This window comes from Caretta caretta, chromosome 4, assembly GCF_965140235.1.
Source record: "Caretta caretta isolate rCarCar2 chromosome 4, rCarCar1.hap1, whole genome shotgun sequence".
NCBI lineage: Eukaryota > Metazoa > Chordata > Testudines > Cheloniidae > Caretta > Caretta caretta.
Window position 1 is genome coordinate 124,664,895 of NC_134209.1, and position 15,099 is coordinate 124,679,993.

Consider the following 15,099-nt stretch of genomic DNA (forward strand, 5'->3'; position numbering starts at 1 on the left):
AAATAAAATTAAAAACTAATGTCACGATACAAACAGGAAGTGCTACATTAGAAACACTGAGCTGTGATTGCTGAACCTACTAGCAACTATGAATATTTAAAAATGATTATTACTCCTAAAATATCATCTAAACGGCACAATGACATTCATCTGCCACGGATTAATGAAGGTGAAGGATGAAGTGCTAAGAGTAATAAAAATAACATTTTAAAAAGTAAAGAATTTAACAGGTGGGAAACTTGACTTCCAGGTGATCACAAGAAAAAGGGCAGGCCAGTTCAGGGAGTGAGAACTGCAGCTCAGCCACATTTTGTGAAGTGCGATGAGGCTTTGTACAGACACAGAACCTGACAAGGGGTGCGTTTAAACACTGACCGGTCTCGTTTTCGGAGGGAGGGAGGGTAGTAGGATATGCCACTGAATCCCGTCTCCCTGAGCCGCTCAGTAGAGGACATCAGAGAGGGCAGAGCTGCCTGGGCCAGGCATGGGGATGCGCTGTGCTTTGGAGAAGAGGGCCCTGGGGGGCGGGAGCTAAGACATACTGTCCTGCGATGGGGGGGGATGAGGGGGAAGCCCCTCTGCCCCGCCTGGACCCCGTTCTCAACCCCAGCTCCGAACCCCCCCCCATCCCGGATGGTGCCCCTCAGCCCTTCCCCTGCCTCCAGGGGCCTGGCCAGCCGGGGCCACCACTTCGGGTCCCTCCCCAGATCCTGCCCCTGCCCCCGCCCCCAGAGACCTGCCTCTTCAGGTTCCGGCGAGCGCCAATACCCAGCTCAGGGCAGCGGCTTCAGCGGCTGTTACTGAGCATGCTCACTTCACATGCGCATGCTCAGAACCGGCCGGCCGGCCGGCCGTCCCCCCCCCTCCTCTCCTCTCTTCTCTCTCTCTCTCTCTCCGGTGCTTGCGGTCAGGAAATCTGGGCGACCCGCGTCGCGGCAGGCAGAGGCGGGGCAAGGATCGGAAGCGCCGCTCGCTCCGCCGGCTGGTCGAGGCGGCGCTGCTGGGCGCAGCAATGGGGCCGCGCCAGGGGAGGCCGGAGCCGGAGAGCTCGGCTCGGATGTTCCCGCCGTGGGAGCAGGGGCAACGGCCGCTCCTCCCCGTGGTCCTGTTAAAGGGCTGGTAGCAGCGCCCCTTTCACGGTGCGAATCAGCCCTTCCCCGCAGCCGAGGCGCCGCTCCCGCTCGCTGCACCTCCCTGCTCGTTGTCTCTCGCTTCCTCCCTCCGTTCCCTTTCACTTCCGGGGTCAGAGTTGCCGCGGCTGCTACTCGGTAACCAGCTTTTGCCTGGAGCCCGGGCAGCGGAGCCGGCAGCCGCCCGCGCTCTCTGAAGGCCCTCCTCCCGCCATGGCCAGTAACCCGCAGCCCCAGCCCCCTCCGCCGCCGCCCCCTCCGCCGCCCCCACAGCAGCAGCCGCCGCTGCCCGGGGCCTCTGGAGGGGGCGGCGCGGTGGAGCCGGAGCTGGTGTCCGTGATCGTTAATCACCTGAAGAGCCAGGGGCTGTTCGACCAGTTCCGCCGCGACTGCCTGGCCGACGTGGACACCAAGGTAGGGGGCGGAGGACGGGCAGGTCCGAGGAGGGAGTGAGGGACACAGACCTGCCCCGGCTCTGCGGGAACATCCCCCTCCGCTGGCTGGGCTGGTGCCGCCGCGGCTGGGGGCTGGCTCTCTCGCCGAGATGCGCAGCAGGGTCCTCCCTGGTGAGCGGCGAGTGTTGCCGGAGGCGAGGCAGGGCTGCCCAGGGCACGGCGCCGGCGGGTGCTCGCAGCGTTGCGGAGACTCCTGCCTGGCTAGAGGGTCCGGGGAATATCGCTCCCCATGGGCAGGGGGCACATCGCAGCAACACATCAGCGCTTTGTCTCTCGCACTAGACCCCTGACATCCTCGTTAGCGACAGATCCGTGGCGGTTCCTTGTTCTACCTGCCTAAGGAATGAGCTCTCCAGTGTGCTCCCCTTAAAATCAGTTGTCAGTGACTGACTTCGGCAAGATCGTGTCATTTGTTTAGAGAGGCCAGCCAGTGGTCAGTGGTTTTAGAAGAACATGCTGTTTATGTAGATTATAAACATGCCTCCAATATGGGTCATAAAACTGTTTTAGGTAAATAGGTTTTGGTAAATGGTCTTTTCCCATCAGAGGATGGCAGGCTGTGTCCTGGTATTTGTATTGACTCAGCAGTTAAGATCTAGGGTTTTTTAAGTTTCTCAGCTCTTGTCATTAGGAAAATGAGTTTCAAGCAGCATTTTTAATATCTGATCTCACTTTTTTTTTGCCCTTTTAGCCTGCCTATCAAAACCTAAGACAACGTGTTGACAACTTTGTTTCCAACCACCTAGCAACTCATACCTGGAGTCCTCATCTCAACAAGAATCAGCTGAGAAATAATATTAGGCAGCAGGTTCTCAAGTAAGTCACAAGTTGAGTTAATATTCTGCTGTTTTAAAAGATATTCATCCCCTAAATGAATGGAAACCTAAATAGACAAAGAAGTTCCAAAACTTCTATGAAGAGAGAATATGTGAAAAACTTTTTCACTGGGACGGTGGTGAAACACTGGAATGCGTTATTTAGGGAGGTGGTGGAATCTCCTTAGAAGTTTTTAAGGTCAGGCTTGACAAAGCCCTGGCTGGGATGATTTAATTGGGGATCGATCCTGCTTTGAGCAGGGGGTTGGACTAGATGACCTCCTGAGGTCCCTTCCAGCCCTGATATTCTATGATTCTATGTGATATGTTGTAATATCCTCAAATGTAGGGATTCTAGCACTACTGCTACCTCATAAGTGGGTGATTCAGCAAATTACTAGTTGTCATTAGGTTTTGTGGGTTAAATTCTGGATTATTAATAGGATTGTGAATATGATAATCCACGTATGTTAAAGCACAAGTAAGTTACTTAAAGTCCTGTTCACAAAACAAGAATCCTTGAACAGCCATGATTTCTGTAGACAGCTAAAAAGTTTTGTAAGACTGCTGGTAAACGATCATACCAAAATAACTTAGAATAAGCATTTACAGTGCCACAATTTTTGTCATAAACGCATTTACCTCATTGTCCTCGGCCTGGTGTTGCCAGATACACTAATATGAGAAGCAGCCTAATGTTGCTCCAAATTAACATGTGTAGATTAGGGATGTCTTCCTGTCAACTTTAGTGACAGATGAGAAACTTGAGAACAAAAGTACTGGCTGTGTGAATAGTGAGCCTTTGCCACCTGTTGTACAAGTTAGTTGTAGGAATCAGCCTTAAGGATAGGGCAAAGACAAGTGTTTTGTAGTTAAGACTTGATAACACCGTAAATGGAAACAGGGTGTCAAGTCAAGTGTAGCCATAAACAACCTATGCAGTTTCTAGAGTATGATGAACAAAAGGTAGGCCATTAGGAAGCTAACTGGTTCAACACTTAACCTTTCCATTATATACAGGTAAGTTAATTATCTGAACTCCACTGTTTAGTAGCTGTCACCTAATGCCATACTGAGAAATCCTGGCATTGGAATTATAAAGACAATTGATATAATGCTGCCGACACATTCCAGGCTGCCCCTTCTGCATGGAATACCCTCCTCAGACTGATTCATAAAGATAAATACCCTCTTATCTAAGTCCCTCCCCAAAACCCACTATTACTGCAGTGCTTACAAGAAGTTAGCTAGTAATGGCATGGTAAAAGGGCTGCTGGTATAGTTTTTATTACTATCTTTCATATGCTTTCAAAATTTTTTTTTGGATAGGAACGGTTTATTCCTATGTGTGTTGATAGAACGTTTTGAGTACTACCTAGACACAAGTCCGCTATGGGTGTTCCTGAAGCAAGTGAAAACAATTACTTTCTGAGAACTTAGTGCTTTATTGGAAGTTGTGTATGTGGAAGGAACACCCTTTAGATAAACCAGATCTGTTTAAGGTAGCTTGTGGAAATAAATTTCCATATATTTAAGTATTACAATTATTTTGTTTCAGGTCTGGAATGTTGGAGTCTGGAATTGACAGAATTATTTCTCAGGTTGTGGATCCAAAGATCAACCACACATTCAGACCTCAGGTGGAAAAAGCTGTTCATGAGTTTTTAGCCACATTAAATCACAAAGAGGAAGCAAGCCCCAGTACAGCCCCTAGTGAGGAAAAAGCAGATGCTTCCATCACACTACAAGGTATTTTGCCGTTACTCTATGTTGTCTGTTTTCTACCTGGTTTTTGCCTCTTGGCAAGTGGTATTATTGATCATCCCTAGTTCTGCTGTTAACACTAAATATTTGAAGTGTCAGCAAGATGAGCTCTGTGAGAGACAACAGCCCAGGATAATGATTTGTTGCTGCTGTGAGGGGTGGGAAGGAGAGACGAACACTTATCACAATTTCGCCTCTACTTGAAGTTGCCAGGAAATCAGTCTGTCCTAGAAGTTACAGTCTCAAAGTTAAATACTGACTTTCACACCAGGATCAAGTAGGATCTAGGCTATAAAAGATGAGTAGCCAATTATGTACAAGAGATGTAACTGTCTTAATGCAGTTCTTTTGTTTGGAAAGATTTTGGGCATTTAGGCTGTCCTTAAGATACATATGCAGAAGGGACAGAATTAAGGTATTGTAATAGTCTAATTATTCAGTTTTTCCCTTAACAGATTTCTGAGATTCAAGTTTCATTTGAAAAGTCCTTCCCCTTCAAAAATAATAACCAGTCAATGTAGAAATACATATTTCCTTTTAACAAATGTTATAGAAATCTTGGTTAGCTAAAATGTTTTCTTTCTTTTCTCATTCTTTAAGGTGTTTCTACTACTGCTCCTAGTACTAATGTAGCTAGTGATGCCATGTCCATTTTGGAAACAATAACTTCTCTTAACCAGGAAGCAAGTGCTGCCAGGGCTTCAACAGAAAATACAAATTCCAAGAACAGTGACAGAACTTCAAAAAGACTCTCATCTCAACAGAGTGTTGATGGTAGCACAGAGAGAGAGCGAAACTCAGAAGACTTCCCAGACCAAGAGAAACCCATTTGTGATCCTTCAGAAGGGAGTGAAGCAGTTGCAAAGTGTGAAGATTTAAGTGAACTCCCCTGTCCAAGTGAAGAAATCAAAAATTCAACAAAAGATGTTAACAATTTAATTCATCCAAGCAAAGAAATTCTACAGGAAAGTGATGACCAGAAAAGTAAATTGACAGATAAAGGTGACAGGAAACCAGAGACCACTGAGAAAGGGGAAAGAAAAAAAGAGAAAAAAGAAAAGAATGACAAGAAGTTTGACCATTCAAAGAAGAATGATGATGCCCTAAAACCAAAAGAAGAGAAGCAAGTGAAAGAGAGAGAGTCAGAATCAGTAAAACAGTTGGCTACTGAAAAAAGCAGCAGTAAACACAAGATAACAGAAGGTGTAAAAGAAGGTATAGAAAAGGCAACTTAAAAAGTATTGTGGGATGGAGGGACATTTTGGGTTTTTGTGGAGTTTTTCAAAAGTGGATTTAGAAAGTGAAAAGATGTTGGGCCAACAATATTGGTAACTGTAGTCCTGTTTAACAAGCCATGTAACAGTATAAAGTCAACAGTAATGCTAGCATTCCCCCTCAAAGGCCAGAACCCTCCTCTGAAAAGGTGGACTTGTAACAGAAGCCTAAATCTTGCTTGCCGTACGCACACAACGTGAATAGCTCCATTGTAGTCAGTGGGGTTATACTTGTGGTTAAAGAAAACTTTTGTCTATAATTCAGACTGTGTTCAGAGATCATGTATCGCCTCTGTGTATCAGAGTTTTTAAAATAACAATAGACTTTTCTTAGGAAATGAGCTAAACACATTGGTTTGATAAGTTGCATGATATAACTTTTTTGTTTCTTTTTTTTAAAGAACTTATTTTGGAGGATTCAGACGTGGATGTACTCAGTGATATTACTGTTAGCTCTGTCCATACTAGTGACCTCTCTTCCTTTGAAGAAGAAAGTGAAGAGGAAGCTGTGGTTTCCGATAGCACTGAAGAAGGAGAGATCACATCAGATGGTAAAAATAATATAAAAAGAATACATTTGTTAGTAATATCCTGGCTGATGTATTTCCTGCCATTTGAATACATAATACCTTACAAAGTGATTATTTTGAAGTATATTTTATCATATATGTGTAGTGTGATAATAGAGAGAGAATATTTCTTTTGGGGGTGGAATTCATAGCATTTCTGCTGTTAGTAAATAATAATAAAAATAGATAATTTGGCATTTTAAAATAAAAAGTATTTATGTAGTCCAGTACTTTAAAATTATTTTATTTGTGTGTATTATTTCAGGCTGTAGTGGTGACGCTTCATAAAAATGCCTTCTGCTTTTTGTGCTGTTTTTAATTTTTTTTCTTTTATGTGAAGTTAATGTAAATGTACATCTGCACTGCATTCTTTTTTCAGCAGCATGGGGAGTGCATATATGGGTTGCTCCCCTTAGTATGGATGTAAATAGCAGTGTAGATGGTGAGGCACAGCTTAGGCTAATTGAGTAGAGCAGTGGTTCCCAAACTTGTTCCACCGCTTGTGCGGGAAAAGCCCCTGGCAGCCAGGCCGGTTTGTCTACCTGCCGCGTCCGCAGGTTCGGCCAATCGCAGCTCCCAGTGGCCGCGGTTCGCTGCTCCAGGCCAATGGGAGCCGCTGGAAGCGGCGCGGGCCGAGAGACGTACTGGCTGCTGCTTGGCCCGCGCCGCTTCCAGCTGCTCCCATTGGCCTGGAGCAGCGAACCGCGGCCACTGGGAGCTGCGATTGGCCGAACCTTCGGACGCGGCAGGTAGACAAACCGGCCTGGCCTGCCAGGGGCTTTTCCCGCACAAGCGGTGGAACAAGTTTGGGAACCTCTGGAGTAGAGACATGCCTGAAGGGTGTGGGTATGTACCCGAGTACATATCTTAGAAGACTGTCTAAGTGCTCAAGTCCGGGTCTCCCTTATCTACACTGTTTGTTGTTTTTAGCAGTGTAGTGTCCTGCTATCTCCCTGCTGCCAGAGCCTTTCCCTGCTTTAGGAAAAGATTTTGGCAGGGGAAGGCAGCAAGGAATGACTCTGCCAGAACCCCACTGCTGGAGCTTTTCCTTGCTTCAGTGAAAGGCTCTGGGAGCTGTTGAAGCCTTTCCCTGATGCCTCCCCCCGGTAGAGCCTTTCACTGGCATGTAACTACATACCACTGTGTGGACTCAGCCTGCTTTTCACTGCAGCGTGTAGCTGCACATACATTATGTGGCACTGCCAGTGCTGTGTATTGTAGACTTAGCCTTAGACTGATATTCTGACTTGAACCCAGGTGTAGTGTAAGCGGAGCATTTGGGGATCAGGGAGTTGTTACAGCCCTAGGATTTCAGGAATTCCCAAAGGCTATGTGATTTTGGTGGAAAAGATAGTGGTAGGTCCAGATTTAGGATTAGTGGATGTGGGGGGGGTCCTCATTTGTTGTCTTTTTCCTTTCTGTCCTCTCCTAGTCCTGGGCATCTCTCAAATTCTTTGATACGTTGAGGCTTTAGGGAATATGGAGGCTTCTGTAGTCAACAGAATTTTCTCCTGGGTAGGATTGACTGCTTTGGAACCAGGAACCATTTCAGTAGTCTTCTGTAAGCCTGTCATCACTGTAAAATTTCACTGTGCCCAGAAATGAGTGGGAAGAATTGAGTTAACTAACATGACGTTGACTGCTCAGTTACTGACAATGTAAACAATGACAAATTGTGTTTGGTATTGACAGTTATGGCTACATTTTGTAATGTATTTCAGGGATGCAGCTCTGTTGCATTGATAAAGCCCAAACATACTGTATGTATGGTTACTGAATAAACCTGACAAAACAAAATGATAGATTTGCTTGTGTTATTTCAATCAGAATAATACCTCAGCATTTACTGATCCATAGATGAATTTAGGTCGCTTGTATAGTTCCTATACAGAAAAAATCTGTGATTTCTAAGTCCGCAAATATTGTGCTGATTTTTTGGTATGTGAACAATGTTTGATTTTTACAGACGAGGCTTTACCAATGCAGTGTATCTGCATCCCAAAAATACACATGGGGATTGTCTTAGTTACAAAATTTAGCCATAGCTGATGTAATGCTGTACACAATTTGTCATGGCTAAAATGATATATAAAATGTCTTTAACTATGTTAAATGACTCCTTTGTAGTATCACAATGGAATGAATTTTTAAATCTAATTTCTTCTCGCAGTTTGTTTATATTTTGCGTTTTCATCTGGACAATGAGAATGGATTGATCACTTCTCATACTTTAGTAACATTTGGCTGTAAACATTGAATTGGAATCTCTTTGAAACCATTTTTTTTAACAGAAACATTTCTGTTGGTCTTAGATTTTATGGAAGTTCGTTTTTACAACACTTAAATTTTACCATAACAATGTCACTTTAATTTATGTCCACTTTTTTACTGATTAGATGAAGAAGAGAAGAACAATCAGAGTAAAACAAAGCCTCAGACTAATGAGATTTGTGATGGAAAAGCCAAACCTGTGCGTCACGCATACGTTCACAAGCCTTTTCTGTACTCCAAGTACTACAGTGATTCCGATGATGAACGGACTGTAGAGCAACACCGTCAGTCTATTGTAAGTTTTAATACATTCACTATTAACATTCTAACTCCATCTGATTGTTTTCTCAATACAAAAATTATTCCCTTTATTTAGTTGTTTTTTCCTGGAAGCCACTGATACTTCTATAGACTGTCTCCAGCACCATGTGATCTGTCAACATTTCATGGCAGTGATCCATTGACAGTCATTTGAGAACTACTGGCTTACCGAACTATCCAGGTCCTACTGTTTTACAACCATCTCTGGCTGATAATGTCAGATGAAGCACTGAGTGTGCGTGGTGTCTTCCCAACATCTCAGCAAAGGATGGGTTCTTTCTTGGTTAACAGTAATTTGGAGAAGAATGAAGTGAAAGAGACTGCACAGATGTGGGAATCTGGGGCTAGCAAGCTGAGTGTACTCTGCCAGTTGAGGGAAGGGGAAAGAGAAGAAATCCCATATCTAGCTACCACCACCTATCAAGGTGGATTGCACATTTCTTTAATATAACAAGAACTGGTACCTGTTTGGCCCCAACCATCTTCCTCGCTCCTCTTCCATGTAATGCGGTTAGTACAGCCATTCAGCTGCAGTAATTCCTGCTGTCTCTGACTAGCATGAGGGGGAAGAGATGTTCAGGTGTACATGTTGGCCTGGTTGGAGGGCTGGGATCTTCTTTTTATGTTTTGGACATATACTTGAAGCAAGTCTCATAGTCTTTGTGCCTGTTTCTTCACCTGTAGAATGGGGTAACACCTTTCCATCTCAACCAGCAAATCTACTGAGTTTCTCATCCACTCCCATCCCCTAACCTTTCCAGGATAGATTGGCTTGCTGGAGTTTCATTTTATGCAGCTTGCCTGGGTTTGTGCACCACAATACCGCTGGGTTAAACTGGGCTCTAGGTGTGGCCATGTAATTCTTATGTACAACAGAGTTGAGGGACGAAAGAAAACAAGTGTAAAGCTCTTTGAAAGTGGAGGTAGCCTTGTCTTGTGGACTGAAATTGGGGTTGGGAACCAGGAACATCCTAATTCTAATGCTGGCTCTGACATGGGCTCATAACATCCGTGCCTGCCCATTCTCCATCTGTAGAATGGGGATAAAACCTTACAGGCTCGGGAAGGGGTTAACATAATCTCATAGAAGGATTTTATGAGGTTTACTTTTAATTAAAGTTTGTACAGCGCTTTGTAAACTATAAACAGCCTATTTGAGTACTTATTGATTGATTATTTTTGCTCTTCTGCAGAATTCAGCGTTTCAGTATAAGTGTAGAAATTTACTGGTATAACATTTTTTGATTTTTTTTAACATAACTTTCATCATTCTTCATTTGATTTAAAGATACAAATAAATCACCTTTTTCATTGTTTTTCTGTCTTCAGGCCAGAGAAAAAGAAGAGAGACTCTTAAGGAGGCAGATTAATAGAGAGAGACTTGAAGAGAAGCGTAAACAGAAAGCTGCAGAGAAAACAAAGTCTCTGAAAAGTGGGAGTCAGGGTGCTGAAGGTGATGTTAAAATTACAAGTTAGACTTGGGTGTTTTAACCAAATAAGGTGAAATTCTAGTTCCATTGAAATCATTGGGAGTTTTGCAGTTGACTTCAATATGGCCAGAATTTCACTCATTATAACTAAATACTGTAGTAACTAAAATATTGTGAAAAATTCCATTTGTAACTTTTTCATGTCCACAGTGACGTTCCTGAAATCTAACAAAAAACAGGATTAGTAATTCCCAAACTGTTTACTATGTCCCTTACAAAAATAATAAAAAGACATGCTTCTCAAACACTGTAACTGTTTGTTGTATATTTTAGGTAAAAGTGGCCTGAACTTGGAAGAGTCTTCGACAAAAGATTTTGAACTGAAAGTTACCGGTACCAGCATTAAGGATGTTCTTAAAGAACAAAAGTTTTTAGAAAAAAAGGTAGCCCTGAGCAGGAAAAGAAAAAGAGATTCCAGGTATTCCTTATATTTGTTTTTAAAGAAATTTGATTAATACGTACTCACTTTTGCTTATAAAAAAACTTCTCTTCACTTTTGCAGTCACCACATACTCGTTATAACAATTTCCCCTTAAAGCATGCAAAAATATTTGTGGGAAGCAAGCTTTATTGGAGAAAATAATGATTGATTTTTTTTTTTTAAAGATCTTTATTTTAATTTAACATGGGTTTTCCCATTTATCTACTATACTCCTAGTTTACTGTATTGATAACACCCTGGCAGCCAGCTCCTGCTATGTTACAATATAATTAAAGTGTGTATTCTGAATGCATCTGATCACCTTTCTCTTATGTGCACTTAAGTGTGCATTTTTGTGATCCTCCTAATGTCAGACTTCCAGTCCCCAGCTCACCACCTCTCTCTCTTGGTTTCTCTCTCCAGTCCTAGGTGCCTCTGAGCACCGTGGGTGTGGGTAGAGTGAAGTATGCTGAAGTGAATTAATGGCCTTCCGCTGTCAATTCAATTGATAATGCAACCAAACTAATTCATTGCCTGATTGTGAAAGGTTAAAGAAATATACATAAACTTTCAATTTAAAACTTTCAATGAAAATAAAAGTGTGGGTGTAATTGAGGTTGAGAGATTCACCACTTGATAATCATGAAGTGGAGATTGAAGCCTGAGATTTGTACTTTAATTCTTTCCCCTTGGTCTTTTGCCTTACTAATTGTTTTAATATAACTTATTTGTCTATTAATATAGTCATAGAACTATAGAAATGTAGGACTGGAAGAGACCTTAAGAGGTCATCTAGTCCAGTGGTTCTCAACCAGGGGGCCACGAGCAGGTTTCAGGGGAGCCACCAAGCAGGGCCAGTATTCAATTTTCTGGGGCCCAGGGCAGAAAGCTGAACCCCAAACCCATGGGGCTGCAACCTGGGACCCTGAGCCCCACCACCCAGGGCTGAAGCCTGAGCAACTTAGCTTCGTGGGTACCGGGAAGTTGCCTTGATTGCTACCCTCTAATGCTGGCCCTGGCTTTTATATGCCGAAAAACAATGGCAGAGGTGGGCCATGGAGTTTTTATGGTATGTTGGAGGGGGCCTCAGAGAGAAAAAGGTTGATCTAGTTTAGCCCCCTGTGCCAAGACAGGACCAAGGATTCTTAGACCATCCCTTATGAGTGTTTGTCTAAAACCTCCAATGATGAGGATTCCACAACCTCTCATAGAAGCCCGTTCTAAAGCATAACTACCCTTATAGTTATAAAGTTTTTCCTGATATCTAACCTAAATCTCCCTTGCTGCAGATTAAGCCCACTACTTCTTGTCCTATTTTCAGTGGATGTGAAGACCAGTTGATCACAGTTCTCTTTATAACAGCTCTTAACACATTTGAAGACTATTAGCAGTTCCCTCCTCAGCTGTCTTTTCTCAAGCCTAAACATGCCCAGTTATTTTAACTCTTCCTCATGGGTAAAGTTTTCTAAATCTTTTATTGTTTTTGTTGCTCTCCTATGAACTCTCTAATCTGTCCACATCTTTCTTTAAGTTTAGCACCCAGAACTGAACACAGTATTCCAGCTGAGGCCTCACCAGTACCAAGCAGAGTGGGACAACTACCTCCTGTGTCTTACATATAACCCTCCTGTTTTAAACACCCCAGAATTATATTAGCCCTTTTCGCAACTGCATTGCATTGTTGGTTTATATTCAATTTGTGCTCCACTATAACCCCCAGATCCTTTGCAACAAAACCACACCTAGCAAGTTTATTCCCCATTTTGTAGTTGTGCATTGGAATTCTTTCCTTCTTAAGTGTCTTTATTGAATTTCACCTTGTTGGTTTCAGACTAATTCTCCAACTTGTCAGGGTTGTTGTGAATTCTAATCCTGTCCTGTAAAGTGCTAGCAATCCCTTTCAGCTTGATTTCATCCACAGATTTTATAAGATTCCCTCCGCTCCACTATCCAGATAATTAAAATTTTAATAGTACTAAATCCAAGACAGACCCTTTTGGGATCCCACTCGGTGTGTCCTCCCAGTTTGACAGAAAACCACTGAAAATACTCTTGAGTACACTTGAGTCTTTCAACCAGTTGTGCACCTGCAGTACGCTAATTTCATCTAGACCACATTTTCCTAGTTTGCTTATGAAAATGCGACTGTCAGAAGCCTTGCTAAAACCAAGATATATCATGTCCACAGCTCCCCCCCAGCTCTCCCCCATCCACTAGGCCAGTAACCCTGTCACAGAACAAATTAGGTCAGTTTGGCATGGTTATTTCTTGACTAATCTGTGTTGGCTATTACTTATTACCCTATCCTCTAGGTGTTTACAAATTGATTGTTTTATAATTTGTTCCAGTATCTTTCCAGGTATTGAAGTTAGGCTGGCAAATATATAGTTCCCCGAGTCCTCTTTTGTCCTCATTTTTTAAGATAGGTACTTATGTTTTCCCTTCTCCTATTCCCAGGGACTTCACCCATCCTCCATGAATTCTAAAAGGTAATTGCTAAGGATTCTGAGATTGGTTCAGCTAGTTCCTTAAGGTGTATTTCATCAGCCCCTGCTGACTGAAATACTGACTCACAACCTCCGGGATAGCTCAGTGGTTTGAGCATTGGCCTGCTAAACCCAGGGTTGTGAGTTCAATCCTGAGGGGGCCATTTAGGGATCTGGGGCAAAAATTGGGGATTGGGCCTGCTTTGAGCAGGGGGTTGTACTAGATGACCTCCTGAGGTCCCTTCCAATCCTGATATTCTATGACTTGAATGCATTTAACTTATCTAAATATTCTTTAACATGTTCTTTCCCTATTTTGGCTTGCATTCCTCCCCCCCAATATATGGTGCAGTGCAAACTGGAATGTGTTATGCATCCTTGCAAAGAGTATCAGGACAGTCTCCAGACTTGCCTTGATTTTTAAGTCTTGAGACATACATAAGAAGCCAAGTTTGTGGAAGATCAATTCAGTATTTTAAAAATTCTTTTCTGTAGAAAGCAGTAGAGTAAGGATACAGAGAGGACATTTGTTTTCGCCTGTGCTGTGGTTCTCTTTGCTCATCTGAGTTACAGGGGACACGTAGTCATACTTAACAGTACTAATACTTGTGTAGTACTTTACATTTCAAAGCACTGCACAGACATTAATTAATCTTCACAGCACATCTGTGAAGTAGGTAAGTATTGTCCACATTTTGCATATGGAGAAATAGAAGCTTACTGTGTTAAATGACTTGCCCAAGGTTATGCAGCAAGTTCTTGTTAGATGCCTTGGTGTGCAAATGTCTATTTTCTCTTAGTTCAAAACTGATAGACTAAATTGTTACGACATTTTTCTAATGCTTTGACTGACTATTTTAGGTATGTTGAAGATAGTTGGCAAAAGAAATATGAGCATCCTGAAGAAGATTCCAAAGAAACACAAAAGACAAATGAGGTTTGTGTCATAGATCAGCTAGTAAACTTTATTTTAAATTTCATATCAAAACATTTGTTTTACTATACAGAAATTATCAAATGTCTCTATTCTGTTCATTTTTAATTGGAAAAATGATTATCTGTATATACTAAACTTCCCTACTACTAGATTAATCTTTATGAATTATTTTTCCCTCTAATTCTTTCTCTTGGTTTAATTTTCTAGCCTTGTTGTTTTAGTAATGCTGCTTCTTGGCTTTTTAGAACAGCTAGTGTAGAAAAGCTTTGTAGTGTTACAATAGGTAGGAGTTAGGTAGGTTATATTATCTCTGTATTTGACATTGATGGAATACTGTGTCCAGCTCTTGCATTCATACTTCAAGAAAGACATTGAAAAATTGGAGAGGGTTCAAAGAAGAGCTGTGAGAATTATAAAAGATTTGGTAAGCGTGCCTTATAGGAGAAACTCAAGAACTTCAATTTGTTTAGCTTATCAAAGAGAGGGTTAAGAGGTGATTTTTTTGATCAGTTTATGGGTGGGGAACAGAAATTTGATAACAGGGCTCTTCTTCTAGCAGACACAAATACAGTAAAAGCTGTGTTCTCTTTACCAACTGGAAAGCTCTCTAAACCAGCATTTCTGATCTTCAATAGGGTTGCCGGGTGTCCGGTTTTCGATCGGAATACCTGGTCAAAAAGGGACCCTGGCAGTTTCTATCAGCACCGCGGACCGGGCTATTAAAAGTCCAGTTGGGGCGGGGCCGGCAGGCTCCCTGTACGGCTCTGAATGGCTGCCCAGAAGTGGCGACATGTCCCTGCTGCTCCCAGGTGGAGGAACAGCCATGGGGGCTCTGTGCGCTGCCCCCGTCCCAAGTGCTGGCTCCGCAGCTCTCACTGGCCACGAATTGTGGCCAAAGGTTGCTGCAGGGGCTGCGCACAGAATTACCTGGCCGCGCCTCCACCTAGGAGCAGCAGAGACATGCTACTACTTCTAGGGAGCCACCCGAGGTGAGCGCTGCCTGGATCCAGCATCCCAAAACCCCTCCCACACCGCAACCCCCTGCCCCGCGCCCCCTCCTTCACCTAAACTCCCTCCCAGAGCCCGCACCCCCTCCCACCGCCCAGCCCTGAGCCCCCTCCCATGCCCAAATTTTCTCCCTTTTAGTTAACTAGAATTTTTGACTT

General features: G+C 43.1%; 1 protein-coding gene across 3 annotated transcripts in view; it reads left to right on the forward strand.

Moving 5' to 3' along the window:
- The first annotated feature begins 888 nt into the window (after positions 1-888).
- BOD1L1 (biorientation of chromosomes in cell division 1 like 1) overlaps positions 889-15,099 on the forward strand; it is a 57,712-nt gene continuing 43,501 nt past the window's right edge. The window contains exons 1-9 of one of the 3 annotated variants that reach the window (XR_007356490.2): positions 889-1,544; positions 2,277-2,401; positions 3,959-4,149; positions 4,765-5,379; positions 5,840-5,989; positions 8,404-8,573; positions 9,929-10,052; positions 10,363-10,507; positions 13,858-13,933. Coding sequence is in view for 2 of the 3 variants with exons in the window: in XM_048848841.2 (XP_048704798.2) it covers positions 1,344-1,544; positions 2,277-2,401; positions 3,959-4,149; positions 4,765-5,379; positions 5,840-5,989; positions 8,404-8,573; positions 9,929-10,052; positions 10,363-10,507; positions 13,858-13,933 (1,797 nt within the window). In the remaining variant the exon portion in view is untranslated. The remainder of the gene's footprint in view (positions 1,545-2,276; positions 2,402-3,958; positions 4,150-4,764; positions 5,380-5,839; positions 5,990-8,403; positions 8,574-9,928; positions 10,053-10,362; positions 10,508-13,857; positions 13,934-15,099) is intronic. The other 2 variants (XM_048848841.2, XM_075128028.1) reach the window with 2 other exon arrangements.